The sequence below is a fragment of the Podarcis filfolensis genome (genome assembly GCF_964270895.1).
Source record: "Podarcis filfolensis genome assembly, chromosome: 2".
NCBI lineage: Eukaryota > Metazoa > Chordata > Lepidosauria > Squamata > Lacertidae > Podarcis > Podarcis filfolensis.
In genome coordinates, this window is record NC_139605.1 from 82707346 (window position 1) to 82724192 (window position 16847).

Consider the following 16847-nt stretch of genomic DNA (forward strand, 5'->3'; position numbering starts at 1 on the left):
TTTTCCCTAGGGGCATGAATAAGTTAGGCTGTTAAATTGCTATCACCCTGCTGTACATTGACATTTGCATTCAGCATATTGCTCAGCTTATACAGGCAGCGGCTGTTTTAGGCATGCCCAATATGTGCAGCTATGTTGAGTTCCTCACCAGATGTTGCAAGTAGTGTATTACAGCAGGCTGTTGGCACTAGAACTGGTATATTCTCCAAGTATTTATAAATACTAATAACCTTTTGAACTATGAAGCCTGTGTAGCCTTAGTAAGCTGCACATAGGCTGAGAATATTAGAACGATGTAAGACAACAGGAGAAATAGAAGTGACTGGTTATTATGGGACTGTCTGACCTTTTGTTAATGCTGAAATGTTGAGATCACCTTCATTTGATTGTGGCTTCTATATATTTAGGAAAACTTGAGACTATTTGCAGCAGATCCAACTTCTGATATTTGGAAAGCTTATTTGGAGCATGTGGATGAGATTGTCCTTGATGGATTCTTTAATGTCATTGAATGTTCACTGAAGTACCTTTTGGAAAACACAGGTGAACTTGTCCTTGCTCATGCAAGCTACTTATCAATTGATCTAGGGTAGGAGGGTGGTTCTGTTGCTATTGGGATTATGTGGGAGTAGCAGAAGTAGGGTGAGAGAGAGAGAGAGAGAGAGAGAGAGAGAGAGAGATTGGACACAATTATACAATCACTGAAAGCAGGTAAGATATTTGTCCTGTAAAAGCTGCTGACCTTCCTCTGCATCTTGATTTATTTACTGTTGCATTTTAAGGATGTTGTATTCTCACCCTGGGATCTTTTGCTAGAAATGCCACAAATAAATTAATTTACTTTGCTGATGGCAAAAACAATATATTCAAATCAACAAGTATGTTTCTGTTATTGCTATTATGCTGGTGTCTATATTCACTAGTAAGTTCCATTGGGGAGGTTGGTAAGAACTGTCTGAAACTTAGTCCACCTTCTTATGCTGTCTTACAGATTCCAAGGCAGGCCTTGCTCCTCTCTTCAAAGTGCAGCTGGATTTGTCTGTTCCAGAGATGATATTCCGCCCTTCTTTGGATGCTGGTGCCTCTGATGGTTTTTATGATTTGGTTGAGGCTCTTGTCAATGATATATATCGAGTGTCTTCCCTGGTTCCCAGGCTTGCAGACCACAGCACTTTCTCTCATTATCAGGTCTTGCCCTTGGCCAGCTGTTCTTTTTTTTTTTTTGCATCTGGGTGATTGTTTTCAGTCCTGTTTAATAACCCATCTTTGTACTTCTTTTCTCTTCAGGATGACATGGAGGAGATGTCTGAACTTGCTGACATGCGCCACATCCTAATGGATCGCATCCGGAAGATGATGTCAACTTGTTGTGACTACCGCAGCTCTTTTGACCACTACTCATATCTCTATGTGGATGACAGGAAAGAATTCATGCGCCAGTTCCTGTTGTACAGCCATGTCCTCACTGCAGAGGAGATAGAGGCCCATGCTGAGGATGGTGTCCCAGAGAGCCCCCCTACACTGCAGCAGTTCAAAGAGCAGATAGACTCTTACGAGAAGGTCTATGAGGAAGTGAGATGCCTGGAGCCAGTCATTGTATTTGACAGCTGGATGAAAGTTGATGCCCGCCCCTTCAAGGTGTCCCTTCTGAAGATAATTAAGAAGTGGAGCTTTATGTTCAAGCAGCACCTCATTGATCATGTGACTCACAGGTATTATCGTTTCGCTGTTGCACCACTTACCGTATTTTTCGCTCCATAAGGCACACCTGACCATAAGGCGCACCTAGTTTTTAGAGGGGGAATTCAAGGGGAAAAAAATTATTTAAAGGGAGCGCTGAGCAGAGCTTGTGGGGCTGGCGGGGGGAGCCCGGTTTCCCCCCCCCAGCCCCAGGGACCACACATTCGCTCCATAAGACGCACAGACATTTCCCCTTAGTTTTTAAGAGGAAAAAAGTGCATCTTATGGAGCGAAAAATACGGTAGATAGTCTTTAGGATTTGTGTGATTCCTGTTTAAGGATAGAAGAAAGGCCACACAACAGTGAAGTTATTAAAGTTAGCCATCTAAACCCCATTTTAAAAATTGTGGGATTGTGATCCCCTTTGGCTATACAGGGTTGGCAGAACTAGAAATGACTCTTACTTTGCTTCTTCCTGTTATTTGCTTTAGGGGTGGGAGCTGGAAACCTGCAGCCTTCTAGGTGTTGCTGCACTACAATTTCCATCATCCTTGGCCCATTGGCCTTGTTGGCTGTAGCCGTTGGAAGTTGGAGTCCAGCATTATTTGGAGGGTCACAGGTTCCGCACTCCTGCTTTTAAGTGGTAGGGCTGCTTAATATTCACAATCCTCAACATGTTTTCAATGTATGTTCTCTTTCACTGCCTTTAGTTTGTCTGACCTTGAAGAGTTCGTAAAAGTTGCCGAGATTGGTTTGAGCAAAACGGTGGAGAGTGGAGATTATGAGGGCTTGGTGGAAGTTATGGGCCACCTATTGGCCATTAAAGATAGACAGACCAGCACTGATGAGATGTTTGAGCCCTTGAAACAAACAATTGAATTGCTGAAGATCTATGAGCAAGAATTGCCAGGGGAAGTCTATAAGCAGCTGGAGGTAGGTGGAAACATGCTGCTAATATGCAAATGCGTGGACAGATTAAAAACTGAACTACATTCATCTGTGAACAGAGTTATCCTCAGAACACATGCTCTTTAGGTATGCAGCACATGTAGGAAGATTGCTCTGATAGATGGAGGATGCAATAAACTGTTGGGAGGGCTAGTCTAATTCCATAATGTAAAGTTTCATATTTTTCATTTACATGACCCAAGCAAATTTTCAGGGAAGACTCAATCTTACAGCACTGGGGGAACTATAAAGAGGTGGAACTGATCAGCATCTGGTTAGGAAGTAACCAACTCTCTGAGCTTTTTTCTGCAGGAAGAATGGACTAGAAATACAGTGTATGTGGGGATGCGGGTGGTGCTGTGGTCTAAACCACAGAGCCTAGGGCTTGCCAATCAGAAGGTCGGCGGTACGAATCCCCACAACGGGGTGGGCTCCTGTTGTTCGGTCCCAGCTCCTGCCAACCTAGCAGTTCAAAAGCACGTCAAAGTGCAAGTAGATAAATACGTACCCCTCTGGTGGGAAGGTAAACAGCGTTTCTGTGCGCTGCTTAGGTTTCGCCAGAAGCTGCTCAGTCATGCAGGCCATATGACCCAGAAGCTGTCTGCAGACAAACACCGCCTCCCTCAGCTAGTAAAGCGAGATGAGCGCCACAACCCGAGAGTCATCCGCGACTGGACTTAACGGCCAGGGGTCCCTTTACCTCCCTTTACCTTACAGTGTATGCAATGTTGTGCAAACAACCTTCCCCTCCTCCCATGCCCTCCCAATCTGTTCCAGAGGATTCCCCAACCCTCCAAAGAATATTTGCAGAGCACACAGGGAGAGAAGGAAGGGAAGTTTTGTTGCATAGGTAGAAGTCCCTTTCACTTGTGCATGAACACTGTTGAATACAATCCATAATCTACTATTTTGGGGGAAAACGTTTTGTCTGTTTGTACATTTGTTTTCTATAATTTGGCTGTCTCCCAAGATACTGTTGCAAAACCTGGCACAAGAGTACTTGAAATGGGGAGTGGGTGGCGGGTCCTTGATGTTTGGATGCTTGGTGCCATTTAGAATCAAGATGGGGACCAAAATGTAATTTTGATGTGACTTCACCTACCGTATTTTTCACCCTATAGGACGCACCGGCCCATAGGACGCACCTAGATTTTTTTTGGGGGGGGGGAATAAAGGGAAAAAATTTTATTCCCCCCCCCAGGCGCGGGGCTGGGGCGGGGGAAGCCCGAGCTTCCCCCGACCCCAGCTCCCAGAACAGGAAGCTCTCTGCAAGCCCGAGCTTCCCCCTCCCCCAGCCCCCAGAACGGGACCCAGAGCCATGCCAAAGCCGCGTGCAGCTTTGGCATCTCTCTGGGAGCTTGCGGGGCTGGGGGTGGAGACCACAGCCCCCAGAACAGGCTGCCGCCCCAAGCCTCGCACACCCGGCGGGACCTCCCGCCGGGCTCGGGAGGCTTGCAGACACCTTCCCGAAGCATGGGGCGTCCTCCGGAGGGCACCCCGTGCTTCGGGATGCAGGCTGCCACCCCAAGCCTCGTGCCCGGCGGGACCTTCAGCGAAAGCCTGCATTTGCCCCATAGGACGCACACACATTTCCCCTTCATTTTTGGAGGGGAAAAAGTGCGTCCTATAGGGCGAAAAATACGGTAATTTTTGGCATGACTGGTCCAAACTCACAAATTATACAATCCATTTAAAATTTTTGGTTTCTAAAAATTCTCAGGCACTGCTGAACTCTCTCACTAGTCTACTATATATTTGGTAAAGTGGTTTGTCTGTCTGTCCATTAATTTGTGTTCTATACATTCAGACATCACTTGAGATATAATTGCCAAACTTGGCACAAGAGTTCCTGAGGTTAGGGTGGAGCTCTTTGTTAACATTTGGACTCTGGCTGCTATTTTGAATCAAGATAGCTGACCAAAATGGGGCTTTAGTGTGTCTTCACTGTTTTTTGGCTTAGGTTCAGCTGCCTCTAAAGATATTGTTACCAAATTTGGCACAAGGGTTCCAGAGGTAGGGGCGGGGTTTTTGGTTGATGTTTGGATGCCAGGGGCCATTTTGAATCAAGATGACAGACAGAAACATGACTTCACCCGACTTCGGGTGTGATGGGCCCAAGCTTGCAAATTATATTATCTGTTTATGAAACACAGTAGTTTTTGGTTTCTAAACAATCTCAGGCAGTACTGGGCACTCCCAAATAGTACTTATATGAAAATAGTAAATCCTAGTCGCACACCTCAATGTGATTACATCACATAATAGCTCCACTGAAGTATTTGGGAAGTATTGTGGAATAAGCAATTTGAATGTTACACCTTGAGTCTGGAGCCCTAAAGCAAACTTAGTTGGAAATAAGTACCATTGAGATCAGTGAAATTTGCTTCTGAGAATTGGACTGCAAATCATTGCTGCTCATTTAATTTTGTTGCACTTCAGCTGCTGAAATGTCACTGTTTAAGCCTGTCTTGAGATGCTTTTAAAAATATTTTGTAGAGACACTGCTGAATTTTAGCTTAGGCTCAACATTTTATTTTTATCTATTGCTATTCTTGAAACACTTGCTTTCACCTATTAATGCAATATTTTATTTTTATTCAGTGTTCTTCTTGAAACATGCATTTTCACCCATTAGCGTTCTAACAACTTTTAAGTGGGTTGGGGATTCAGAAGCTTCAATTGTACTAGCCTATTGAGAATGCAGGTATGGTCCTTAATAACTCAAGACCATGACAAATACACTCCTCATCTTCATATAGACTAAAATAATTATTTTGGCTTGTCACCAGTGGTCTCCAAATCAGGGGAGCAGGGGAAGGAACAATACTCAAATTAGGACAATGTCTTGATTAGCAAGGGATAATGTTGCCAATTATATCCTGGCAAAATAATTATCATGGTCTTGCTGTTGCAAACGTAAAATTTGGTGTGTTCCAGCAGTGTGTGCACGCTATACACAAACAGGCTGGCGACACGTTAGTTCAAGTTGAGAATGCTCTCCGCCAGCATCTTTCTTTGTTGTGATCTCAATTTGCTTCTAGGAGCTGCCAGAAAAATGGAGCCACGTGAAGAAGCTGGCAATAACTGTGAAGCATCATGTAGCTCCTTTGCAGGGAAATGAAGTGACGGTTCTCCGCAAGAAGTGTGCTGTGTTTGATGTGGAGCAACATAAATTCAGGGAACGATTTCACCAACAGGCACCATTCAGGTTAGAGTGGATAGCAGGTGTAAAAGGTGGAGGACTTGTGTGTTCTTCGGTGGCAGTGTTTACCATTTCATCTCAGCTACCAAGGAAAGATAAAATCAGCCAAATGACAAAGGCCACTAATAGGACCGTTCCCCACAGTAGCATACTATTATTATGAAATCTCTTGTGCCCTTGGTGCCCAACTCTTGACTGTGAAAAACAATAATCTTTGCTCACACTTTTTACAGTAGGAGCCATTGGAGAGTGAATATTTATGTATGTTTAAGTATGGTTTGCATTGCCATTTTTTGCACCCTACAGTGAGGTCACAAGTTTGATGCATCGTTGGTGGAAACATTGATCTGTCCTTGACCTTTTCAAGCCACTGCTTGAAGTGAAAATTCTAAGTTGATGATATGACCTGAGTTGGCCACCACCTCATTTTTGGCTTCTCAGTCAAAAACTTCTTCCCCTTTCTCTTCTCACCAGAAGCAGGGTTGCCATACATCCTCTTTTTCCAGAACATGTCCTCTTTTTCAGGGGTAAAATTTCTGTCCTGGTGGATTTTTTGGATTTGCCAAAATGTCCTCGTTTTTTCCTTTGGTACCAAGGGAGCACATGTGTGCATGGGAACTGCTGTTCCAGGAGTGTTAAAATTGGACAAGAACTAATTCAGACATGCGTGTTTGGTTATTCCTTTACTTATTTTCAACAGCTGTCTACTTTGCCATAAAAGAAAAATAAATCAAGGCAGCAAACAACATGATAGGAAATTAAAAGAGTATCAGACAATAAAATGCATGCAATTAGACTAAAACAACAATAAACTCAGAATTCAGTATGCTGGTGGGGGAACCTGTGCATCAAAAGGAGTGCTGTGATGAGACTGAGCTTCCTTTCTTAACGTCAGCATCAGAAAGCCCCTATCCCAGGCACCCCCAAACTCGGCCCTCCAGATGTTTTGGGACTGCAACTCCCACCATCCCTAGCTAACAGGACCAGTGGTCAGGGATGATGGAAATTGTAGTCCCAAAACATCTGGAGGGCCGAGTTTGGGGTTGCCTGCCCTATCCTGTGGCTCAACCACAGGATGGAGGGGGAACAGGGCCTTAGAGGATTGTCTCAACAATTAAGCTGAGAGCCAACATGACACAGTGCTTAGAGTTTCTAGGCTGAGCCCACAGGGCCATACAAAGGATCCTGCAGGACCAAACCATAGGGCTATCTAGGCCAGCATCTTCTCTACTGCACCCCCACCCCAGGCACTGGCAAATATGTCCTCTTTTTTGCTCTTTAAAATATGGCAACCCTACCAGAAGGGTTGAGCAGCACAGCTCGGCTTGCTTCAGGTCATGTTAGATCAGGCATGGCCAAACTTGGACCTCCAGATGTTTTGGGACTACAACTCCCATCATCCCCAGCTAACAGGACCAGTGGTCAGGGATGATGGGAGTTGTAGTCTCAAAACATCTGGAGGGCTGAGTTTGCCTATGCCTGTGTTAGATTACGAGAGATTATAGAAGCTGAATGTCACTTTTGGGTGACCTTTTTAAAATTTGTTTTTGCCTTTTATTGTCTCTCATTTTATGGTCTAGGGGATAGGAAATATGGTCCAAGGCTTACAGTTCTGAAATAGTTTTGGTTGTGCCTGGAGAGAGAGAGAGTGGGCGGGGCAGCTAAGTTAGGTCTGAAAGTCTGAGGGAAAGATTCAGAAATGTGTATGCCCTCTCTTTACAACTTGCAGTTGGGTATGTCTCTTTATTTATGTTTCATTGCACACATACTTGCTAGTGTTTGGGGATCTAGTGCATTTGTAGGGAAAGAATTAGTTATGACTGAATGCAAAACTTGCTTCCTAGGTTTGACGCAACAAATCCCTACCAAATGCTGGATGCCTCCCACACAGAGCTTATGCAGATGGAAGTTACCATGACCTCAATTTATGAGGCAGCTGATTTGTTTGAAGTCAGTGTTCCAGAATACAAACAGCTCAAGCAGTGCCGGAGGGAAGTGCGTATTCTTAAAGAACTCTGGGATATGATCTCCATAGTGATCTCTAGTGTGAATGACTGGGAGACTACGAAATGGCGAGAGATTAACATTGAAAACATGGAGCTGGAGTGCAAAAAGTTCGCCAAAGACACGCGGAGCCTGGATAAGGAAATGAGGGCCTGGGATGCTTTCTCCGGGCTGGACAACAAAGTGAAAAACATCCTGACATCTCTGAGGGCCGTGTCGGAACTGCAGAATCCGGCCATCCGAGAGAGGCATTGGAACCAGCTGATGCAAGCAACAGGTGTGCAGTTCACCATGGACGCAGACACCACCCTGGCAGACCTGCTTAAACTCAACCTGCATAACTTTGAGGATGAGGTGAGAAGCATAGTGGACAAAGCAGTTAAAGAGATGAGCATGGAGAAGGTTGTGAAAGAGCTGAAGACAACCTGGGCCAGCATGGAATTCCAGTACGAACCTCACCCCCGCACAAACGTCCCCCTGCTGAAATCTGACGAGGAGCTCATTGAGACCCTTGAAGACAACCAAGTCCAGCTGCAGAACCTGATGACATCCAAATACATCGCTTTCTTCTTAGAGGAAGTGTCTTTCTGGCAGAGAAAGTTGTCAACGGCAGACTCCGTCATTTCCATCTGGTTTGAGGTTCAGCGGACTTGGTCTCATTTGGAAAGCATATTCATTGGATCGGAAGATATCCGGGCACAACTTCCGGAGGTAATAAAAACCCTGTCTGCTTTCTACAGGAAAGGGCCGAGGGTGATTCTCCATTCTTTAGGGAGCATTTACCTCAGGGAGGCTGCTGTTCTGGGAGTCCTGCTTATTCAGTTGCATAATTGTTCAAGGTACTCCATGGCACTGGCTCCCAGTACAGATTATGTGAGCTGCAATTACAGAATATTTCCCTCCCCACAGACCCCAAAAAGCATGTGTTGGACTGCTTCTGTTTATTATTTAGGGGAGAGCCCGCCTACAGGCTGGTTTACTATGACATCCTGATACTTGTGTCATGGTTGGGGATCTCTAATAAAGAAGTATCAGCACTCCACCCAAGTTCAGTTCCCAGGATTCTTTAGTGGAGGAGTGACTTAACGTGTTAGTGTCAGATGTTTCTGGATTGCGACTCTCATCACCCCTGATTATTGGCCCTGCTGGCTGGAACATCTGATGGGGCACAGCTTAGCTATCTCTGTTATCCCTGTTTTAGGGGAAGTCAATGTAGCGGAAGTGACACAAAGGTAATATAAATAGTGTATTTCCCTCCTGCTAATGAAGGTGATGGAAATGAAAAAAGTTGGTCTACCATGTTGAACTGTTCTGTAGAAATCTCTTGTGCTAATAAGAAATGACCGGGCTGAGAGGAGTGATGAGGTATTCAGATATGCTGGGTTATATCCTCCAGTCATGTAGGAAGGCAGAGAATACATAACAAACTTTTGGACCAGCCTTGTGACCCTAAGCTTCCTGCCCTGTCTTTTACAAGGCCCCTCTGCTTCCAGGCCTCCTTTATGCCTCTCCTCTCACCCACCTCGGCCCTCCTGTCCAGACTGCTCCACAAAGTCAGTGGGGAGAGAGCCATGGCCCCCTTGAAGGCCCCACATAGGGCCCGGAGCCTTTGAATCTCAGAAATCCTCCATTATCTGACCTCAGGCTTCTTCCTCAACCATCAGATCAACTTTCCTAGGGCACCATTCTCTACCCAGATTTAAACTGGCTGCACCTAGCTGCCTGGCTACTGAAAGGGGATATACTGGAGCTGAGGGATATATGGAACGGAGCAGGACCTTCTGTCTTTCTTGTCTTCCATAGGATTCCAAGCGTTTTGAAGGAATTGATGTTGATTTCAAAGAGCTGGCATATGATGCTGAAAGAACCCCAAATGTAGTGGAAGCGACCAACAAGCCTGGCCTTTATGAGCAACTGGAAGATATCCAAAGCAGGTAGGCAGGACTCGCATGGCAGAAGCTTCTGAAATGTTATTCCCGGTTAGGAATGGATCCTTTAAGTTCCTTTTGCATGTATGTAATGGAAACTCTGGTTTTAGTTAATCATAAATGTTCTACATCTCTTTAAGAGCCATTCTGAGGACATTAAATTGATGAATTACACAGAATTAGCAAAGTTAACAGACAAATTACATGAAAAGGGCAATAGTGACTTTTAAAAAGAATAGGAACCCTTTACAATTTACTTACAGAAACAACAAAAAGAGACGGACTCAATGGCAGGCTTTGAATAAACATTCACAACTTTATTTAAGTAGAATATGATGAAAGATAGCAATAACATGTATAGTTATTTAACATGCGGAAGATAACAAGTAATGTAATAAACCAGAAAGGGAAGATGAGGGAAGTCAATGGGAGGGTGGGGATTGTAAAATATAAATTTTGGATAATTGTATTTGTAATTTGTTATAATAAAGAAACCCAGAAAAAATGTAAAAAAAAAAGAGAGCCATTTTGAGGACATTCAAGCTGTTTCACGCGTTATATTCTGAAACTGTGCTCTTAAAATGTGCAGTGGCACTGCCAGAAAGTAATATGTGTGCAACCATCTCAAGCAGTCCACTGTGTGCATATTAAAGGTGCATATGCCAGACAACAGGGATTGGTTGTGGCTCTGATGTGCACAGGTGGCAGAAAACACATATTTGTAACCCATGAAAGCAGTGAAGCTTCTCCAAAAAGTGCCTCCCCTCCCAAAGTTAGCAAGACGAAGTATGTGCTTCTTCTAAAGGTATGTTTGTTTTTCTTAATTTTCTGCACTTTTATATATGTTAAGTGTATGCACATTCTTTTGTGCTTGATTTTGCCAGGTTGTCTTTGTGTGAAAAAGCTTTGGCGGAGTATTTGGACACCAAGCGGTTGGCGTTTCCTAGGTTTTACTTTATTTCCTCTGCCGACTTACTGGATATTCTTTCGAATGGCACCAACCCGCAGCTGGTAAGGCACCTCAGCTTCTTTTCTACCTATGGAAATGGCTTTTGTTTTGGTAGAATGTGCTTGATTCAACTGTGAGGTACTTGCTGTAGAAAGGAGACGTGGTTCTGTCAGTGCTTTGTGACCTTGACCGTATAAGCTTTCCTTTCGAGAAGCAGCAAGTCTTTGAAACACCACTAGATGGCAGCATCTACATCCTGTACTGGTTTTTATAGAACTCTGTTAAGTATAATCTGTGCATCCTTTTCACAAAAGGAGAGAAGCAAAGGGCTTACCCAGGTGTCAGAATGCTTGCAGATGAAGGCTTTTATTGAGTGCTGGGTGCAAAGATTCAACTGCCTAATACTTGCAAGCCTCACAGGAACTCTGCCAATCTTTCTGCTGATTGATGCCAGTCCAGACTGAAGTAGCAGGATCAACATAGCAAAGTCCAAAGCTGAAACTACATTGTGATTCCCTCATCCCCACTTTTTGGGGGTGCCTCTTCCTTGGCATTGCTTTCTCATGCTCGTTTCAGGTGGGGTAGGAAGAGCTTCTGCCTGGAATAAGGAATTCACAGAGATTGAAGGAGAGCAGTGCACTTTAAGGTTTTTGTTGTTGTTAAAAGAACCCTCAGGATGTAATGGATGGGTGGGTGGGGGGGGGACCTGTGGCCCTTCAGAATGGCTGTTCTCATTTATTTACTTTAAAGGAATCTTTACACAAATACATATGTGCAGCATACAGCAATACAAAACAGGAAGACACTAAAGCAGCAAGGAATAGACGGGATGGTCTTGAGCTGGTTTGTGACTTGTTTGCTATGTGTTAACCTGCAGGTCCATCCAGTTTCAGAGTGGCGTTTTTCTGATTTGCTTTTTTTTTTTTTAAAGGAAGCATTCTTTAAAAACCCAGCACACTTTTATTGAAGAGGAAACAAAAATTTTGAAACAGTTAAAGTACAGGGTAACTTGCAGTGTAAGCTGATTTCACTTATGCAGTTGCAACTTTACACCGGCAGCAGGAAAATAAAAGAGTGGGGGGAACCTGCTGTGGAAGGAGCCCTTTGCCTTGCTTATGGGGCTCTGGGACACTCTGAGAACCCTTCCATGTACTTCCCAGAGGTGGTCAGGGCAAGGCCTGTTTCATACAGGTAGGGATGGGTCATGAGTGGGAGAGGTGCTGGTTCCAGGGTTTCCTGGCTTTATACAATTTTGAGTTTATTAGTGGACCTTCAGAACCGAACCCTCACGTAGGCTATGAGTTACCTGTACTTACAGGATGTCCCAAGGGCTGCTTGTCTTCTTTCGTTTTAACAATTTCTAACGGCTCATTGCAAAATTCTGTCTCTTCTTGGAGAACTGCACAGAGCAGAAGATGGCATCTCCCTTTGTATTGATGGAGTGTACATATATCCATGAGGTTCATCCAATGACATTCTTGCCCCCTGAAATAACAACAACAAGAAGAAGAAGAACAACAACAACACTGTCTCTACACCCCTTGGCCTTTTCTTCCATGCTTACTGTGTTTTACTGTGTTTTTACTGATGAGGGTTACCTCTGTCCCTGCAGGCCATGACTCTTTTGCCATATAGAAATGTATATTTAATATGCAGAACACGCATAGTAAAAACACGTTGGAAGGTATAGGAGGACATACAGGTGGCAAGGAACTCCAATGATGCTAATCCAATCACTGTTTCCATCCTGGCAGATGACCTGCCAGTTACATTTGTGCTGGCCTATCTGGCTACCCAGTGCAAGCAGCCAGAACATATTCGAGAATTCGGAGAACTGAGACTCATGTTTCTTTCAAGTGCTATGAATGTCTCTTCTGCTTCACACAGGCGTGGGGATCTTTTTCAGCCAGAGCACCACACACTCCAGAGGGCAGCCTTTCAGAGGCTTCATTCCAGTGGCGGATAGGGGCCAGAGGAGAAAAAGTGGGTGTGGCAAGGGATGCGATTCTTACTTTTGTAGGCTACATGCAAAAGTCAAAAGTTTCTATATTCCCCCCCGCACCCAATACATACACATCTGCAGTGTTAATCAAAGCAAATGAGGCACAATCACAGTTTGAGGAAATCATATTCCAGCAGGGAAAAGCACTTAGGGGGAGTGCAGATTGGAACCAGAGGTGTTGTCTCCTTAAAAGAGGGGGTGTAAGTCGAGGAGAGTCCTGAGGGTCGGATAAAGACCCCTTGCTCTGAGGTTCTCCACCCCTTTAGGGCTTCAAGATGACAAAGCAGGACAGAGTCCTAAGTCCATTCCTTGTTTGTCACTGTGGATGAATCCCCTTCTCCCACAAAAACTATATTAAAAAGAAAAAGGAAGGAATTTGGTCTTGTAGCATACCAAGTGAGCACTATCTGTGTTTGAGTACCACTTGTTTAGTGCTTGTCAAAGTACACCTGGAAAAAGTATATTGTGATGAGAGAAGAATGGTGGATTGGGTGAAATGTCGCCATACTTAACACATTTATATCATCGACATCACAGGCCTACACCGTTTAGAGGTCTGCACCTGTTAAACTGGATTCTAAGCAATTGCAGGCTTTATATAACTAACTGCTTCTGCACACAGAAAAAAGCAAAAAAAAGGCATTGATTTCTTCCAGCGCAGAATCCTTCTCAGCTACTTATTGGGCTCAGAACTTCAATTTGATCAATGCCTCGAACACAGCTGAAAACACGGGAAAACACAAAGGAAAATATTGCCTTGAAAAGCTCACTGATATAGGAGGAATTATTTGAGCTGTGTCTGTTATTCCTATTTAAAGCGGTTTGCTGTAAAATCAAAATAAATGTCAAGTAGAATCAAATATGGATAAACCTGTGGCCTTTCCATTGTTGTCTCTGAGCTCTGTCTGCTGATTCCAGGAGGAGGATTAAATACACAACAATTTTATCTTAGTGGGCCTAGTGTTGGACTTGCAATGATTTAAGTGCAATTGAAAGCTTTAGGGGACAAGTTGGTAGAGAATGAGAATGCTTTATATACAGTTTATCAAATGGAAGGAGGGATGTTTTGTACATAAAAGGAGCTTTCAGGACTGAAGTGAGCTGGTTCTGTAAGCTGCTGAATGCCAATTATGGCTGTTAGGCATTGCACAAAACTTAGGTCTCTAAGAGAAAGAACATTAACTAAAGACAATGAACAATAAATGTAAGATGTCTTTCTCTTTGACGCAGGGGTCCAATGGTACTATTTTTAAAGGCAGCAGCAAGAGAATGTGGGTTCATAGATGGTATCCTCCTGTGTCTTCCTAACTGTGGCACATTATTCTTGGAAGCAATATGGAAAAGGGCTGTGTGCTCTAGCTGCATGGTGCTCAGTCCTAATTGTATACATATATATATTTTGCAGGTCCAGCGACATCTTTCAAAACTCTTTGATAATATGGCCAAGATGAAATTTCAGGTGGATTCAGACCAAAGTTCGACCAAGCTGGGCTTAGGGATGTACAGCAAAGAGGAGGAATATGTTAACTTCAGCGAGCCATGTGACTGCAGTGGGCAGGTGAGGGTGATGTCAAGAAACCCATGTTCCTTCTCTGAACGAGGTCTATGCCTGTGGTTGTTGTTCAGACTATAACAGAGCATTTCCTATTTGGCACACTGAATGGGTGCTGTAAACACGCCTTGTGATGTACCTACTCTGATTACATGATTCAAGAAAAAATGAAAGTTCAATCAGCCTAAGAGTTCTCTTTACAATTTGAGCCTTTTCTGCATGGATTGAGGTGACATTAGATTCAGTATTACTTACTTACTTTTTTATTTGATGCCTTACACCTGAGCAATCACAAGGCAGCTTACAAACTGTGAGCACGGGAAAGCTGAAACAGAAGAACAAAGCAATGCAATTTTAAAACGTATTTTATCCTTCAGAATACCTATAACATTTTGTTACAACAGCTGATGAATTATGCACAACAGAGAATATAACATGTGAGCAACAAAACAGTTACCTTCAAATGCCTTGGGAGTAGGGGAAGGTCTTTATCTGGCACTGAAAATATATTAATGACAGTGCCAAGTGAGCTTCACTGGAAAGAGCATTGTATAGGCAGGGGGGCCACCACTGAAAAGGCCCTCTCCCACTTCACCATGACATCAGCTGATCATTTCTGAGTCTGGGCAGGCTCTTGTTAGAGTGGCGCTATGAATGGTTTGGGGTCTTGAGCGGTATAAGGTTTTATAGGTTAAGACTAGCACTTTGAATTGAGCTAGGAAACATGTTGGCAGCTGCTGAGGCTGGACCAGGATCGATGTAATATGGTCATACTATCTGATCTCCATTATTACTCTGGCCACTGCATTCTGCACTAGCTGCAGTTTATAAACAGTCTTTAAAGGTAGCTCAGCATATAACACATAGCAGTAATCTAACCTGGAGGTAAAGAATCCAAGTTTACCTCTGAAGCCAAGTTATCCCTATCACATAGGATAGCTGAAGGTGGTAGGGGGCACACCATGCTACTGAGGCTACTGAGGCCAGTGGCAGTAATGGATCCAGGATAGCTCCCAGGCTATGAACCTATTCCTTCAGGGTGGAGTTTTGACCCCATCCAGGACCAGTTGAACACCACTCGTTTGGTTAGAAGACCCACCGACTCAGCATCTAGACTGGGTTTCAATAAGTTGGCCTTCATTTAGAACGTTATTGTGGTCAGGCACTGGTTCAACGTAACCAAAGCCTCACCTGCAGAAGAGGAGAATGAGAAGCAGAGCTATGTGTCATCAGCATATTATGGCAGTGCACTTCCAAACTCCAGATTACCCCACTCAGCAGTTCCATGTTAGATGTTATGCCAGGGGTCAGCAAACTTACTGTGCCTTGGGCCAGTATCTCCAGTGCCGATCGCGCAGTGGGCCAGAGGGTGGGGGAGCGCGTGCCCATACGTGTGCTCACACACTATTTCCGGTGCACTTCCGGGTCGGAGGAGCACTGGAAATAGCTTGTGTGCATGTGCACGGGCCTTCTCCGACCCGAATGTGCACCCGAAATAATGCTTGTGCATGCGCAAATAACGCTTGCTCATGTGCACAAGCTATTTCCGGTGCTCCTCCAACCTGGAAGTGGGCAGCTGTGCAGCGCAGCTCCGGTAAGAGCTGGCAGTGGGTGGCGAGGGTCACCGCAGGCCGGATAAACGAGTCCCTCGGGCCTTATCCGGCCTGCGGGCCTTAGTTTGGGGACCCCTGTGTTATGCAGCAAGGAGGACAAGATATAGACTGTTGTGGAACTCCAAACCGGAGAGTCTGCAGGACTGGGCAGTACTACCAAAACCTCCTAGAGTTGGCCATCCAAGTAGAGCAGAAACCCTGCAAAGTAACTGCCAACTCCAGCAGGACACCTTGGTCCAGATAGGGTTAGCAGAGACCGCTGCCTGAAGCCCTGGAGAGCTGTTGCTAGTCAGTGTTAACAATGCTGAACCTACATGGACTTAATTCTCTGACTTGGTATGAACAGCCTTTATAATCAAGAAAATAGTAGCACCTTGTTGAAAGGAAAGCTTCCTTACTGTTGTTAATAAATATTCCGAAACTTGTTTATGAATATTGTCACTTATATCCTGAACCCAGCACACCGTATATTCATTTACTTGCTCCAGTTAACCACAATTCCATAATACCTTATACATATATGTGTGTATAATATGGATAGAGAGATGTTTATCAAACCTCTTTTCAAATTATGTTACCTCGTTTAACTGACCAGTGAGCAATTCCACGAAAAGCAGACAAACCATCTGGTTTTTTAAAATTTAAACCGTGAGAGATGTTCACTCTCCTTTTTTAATTTTGCTGCTTGATAAAAACCTATTTTCTGATAACAGATCTTTAGATCTATAAAGTCAATTTCCCTATAACTCTTCACTTATGTAAATACCCTTAATACACATGTATTTTTCGACCGTGATATTGTCTCTTGGTAGGAAAATGCATTTATGTATGAAGTGACCCTGATGTTAATATTATACGGTGAGCATGCAAGAGGAAAGGCTGCTTTTAAAAGTAATTTATTTATAACCCGATTCATCTCGAATGGTTGGGTCTGGTTACAATTTTGTGGGCGGGAAATAAGCATAAAAC

General features: G+C 44.1%; 1 protein-coding gene and 1 long non-coding RNA gene across 2 annotated transcripts in view; one reads left to right on the forward strand and one right to left on the reverse strand.

The window, feature by feature from the left end:
• DNAH9 (dynein axonemal heavy chain 9) overlaps nt 1-16847 on the forward strand; it is a 188131-nt gene that overhangs the window by 19667 nt on the left and 151617 nt on the right. The window contains exons 15-23 of the mRNA XM_083597636.1: nt 408-543; nt 992-1188; nt 1288-1712; nt 2391-2613; nt 5670-5836; nt 7675-8545; nt 9638-9768; nt 10647-10773; nt 14119-14271. Coding sequence (XP_083453762.1) covers nt 408-543; nt 992-1188; nt 1288-1712; nt 2391-2613; nt 5670-5836; nt 7675-8545; nt 9638-9768; nt 10647-10773; nt 14119-14271 — 2430 coding nt within the window. The remainder of the gene's footprint in view (nt 1-407; nt 544-991; nt 1189-1287; nt 1713-2390; nt 2614-5669; nt 5837-7674; nt 8546-9637; nt 9769-10646; nt 10774-14118; nt 14272-16847) is intronic.
• Nucleotides 10786-15451, reverse strand: LOC310755291. The gene is made up of 4 exons (XR_014544286.1): nt 15170-15451; nt 14525-14590; nt 12018-12196; nt 10786-11309 (listed from the first exon to the last, which is right to left on the reverse strand). It is a non-coding gene; the product is annotated as an uncharacterized lncRNA (long non-coding RNA).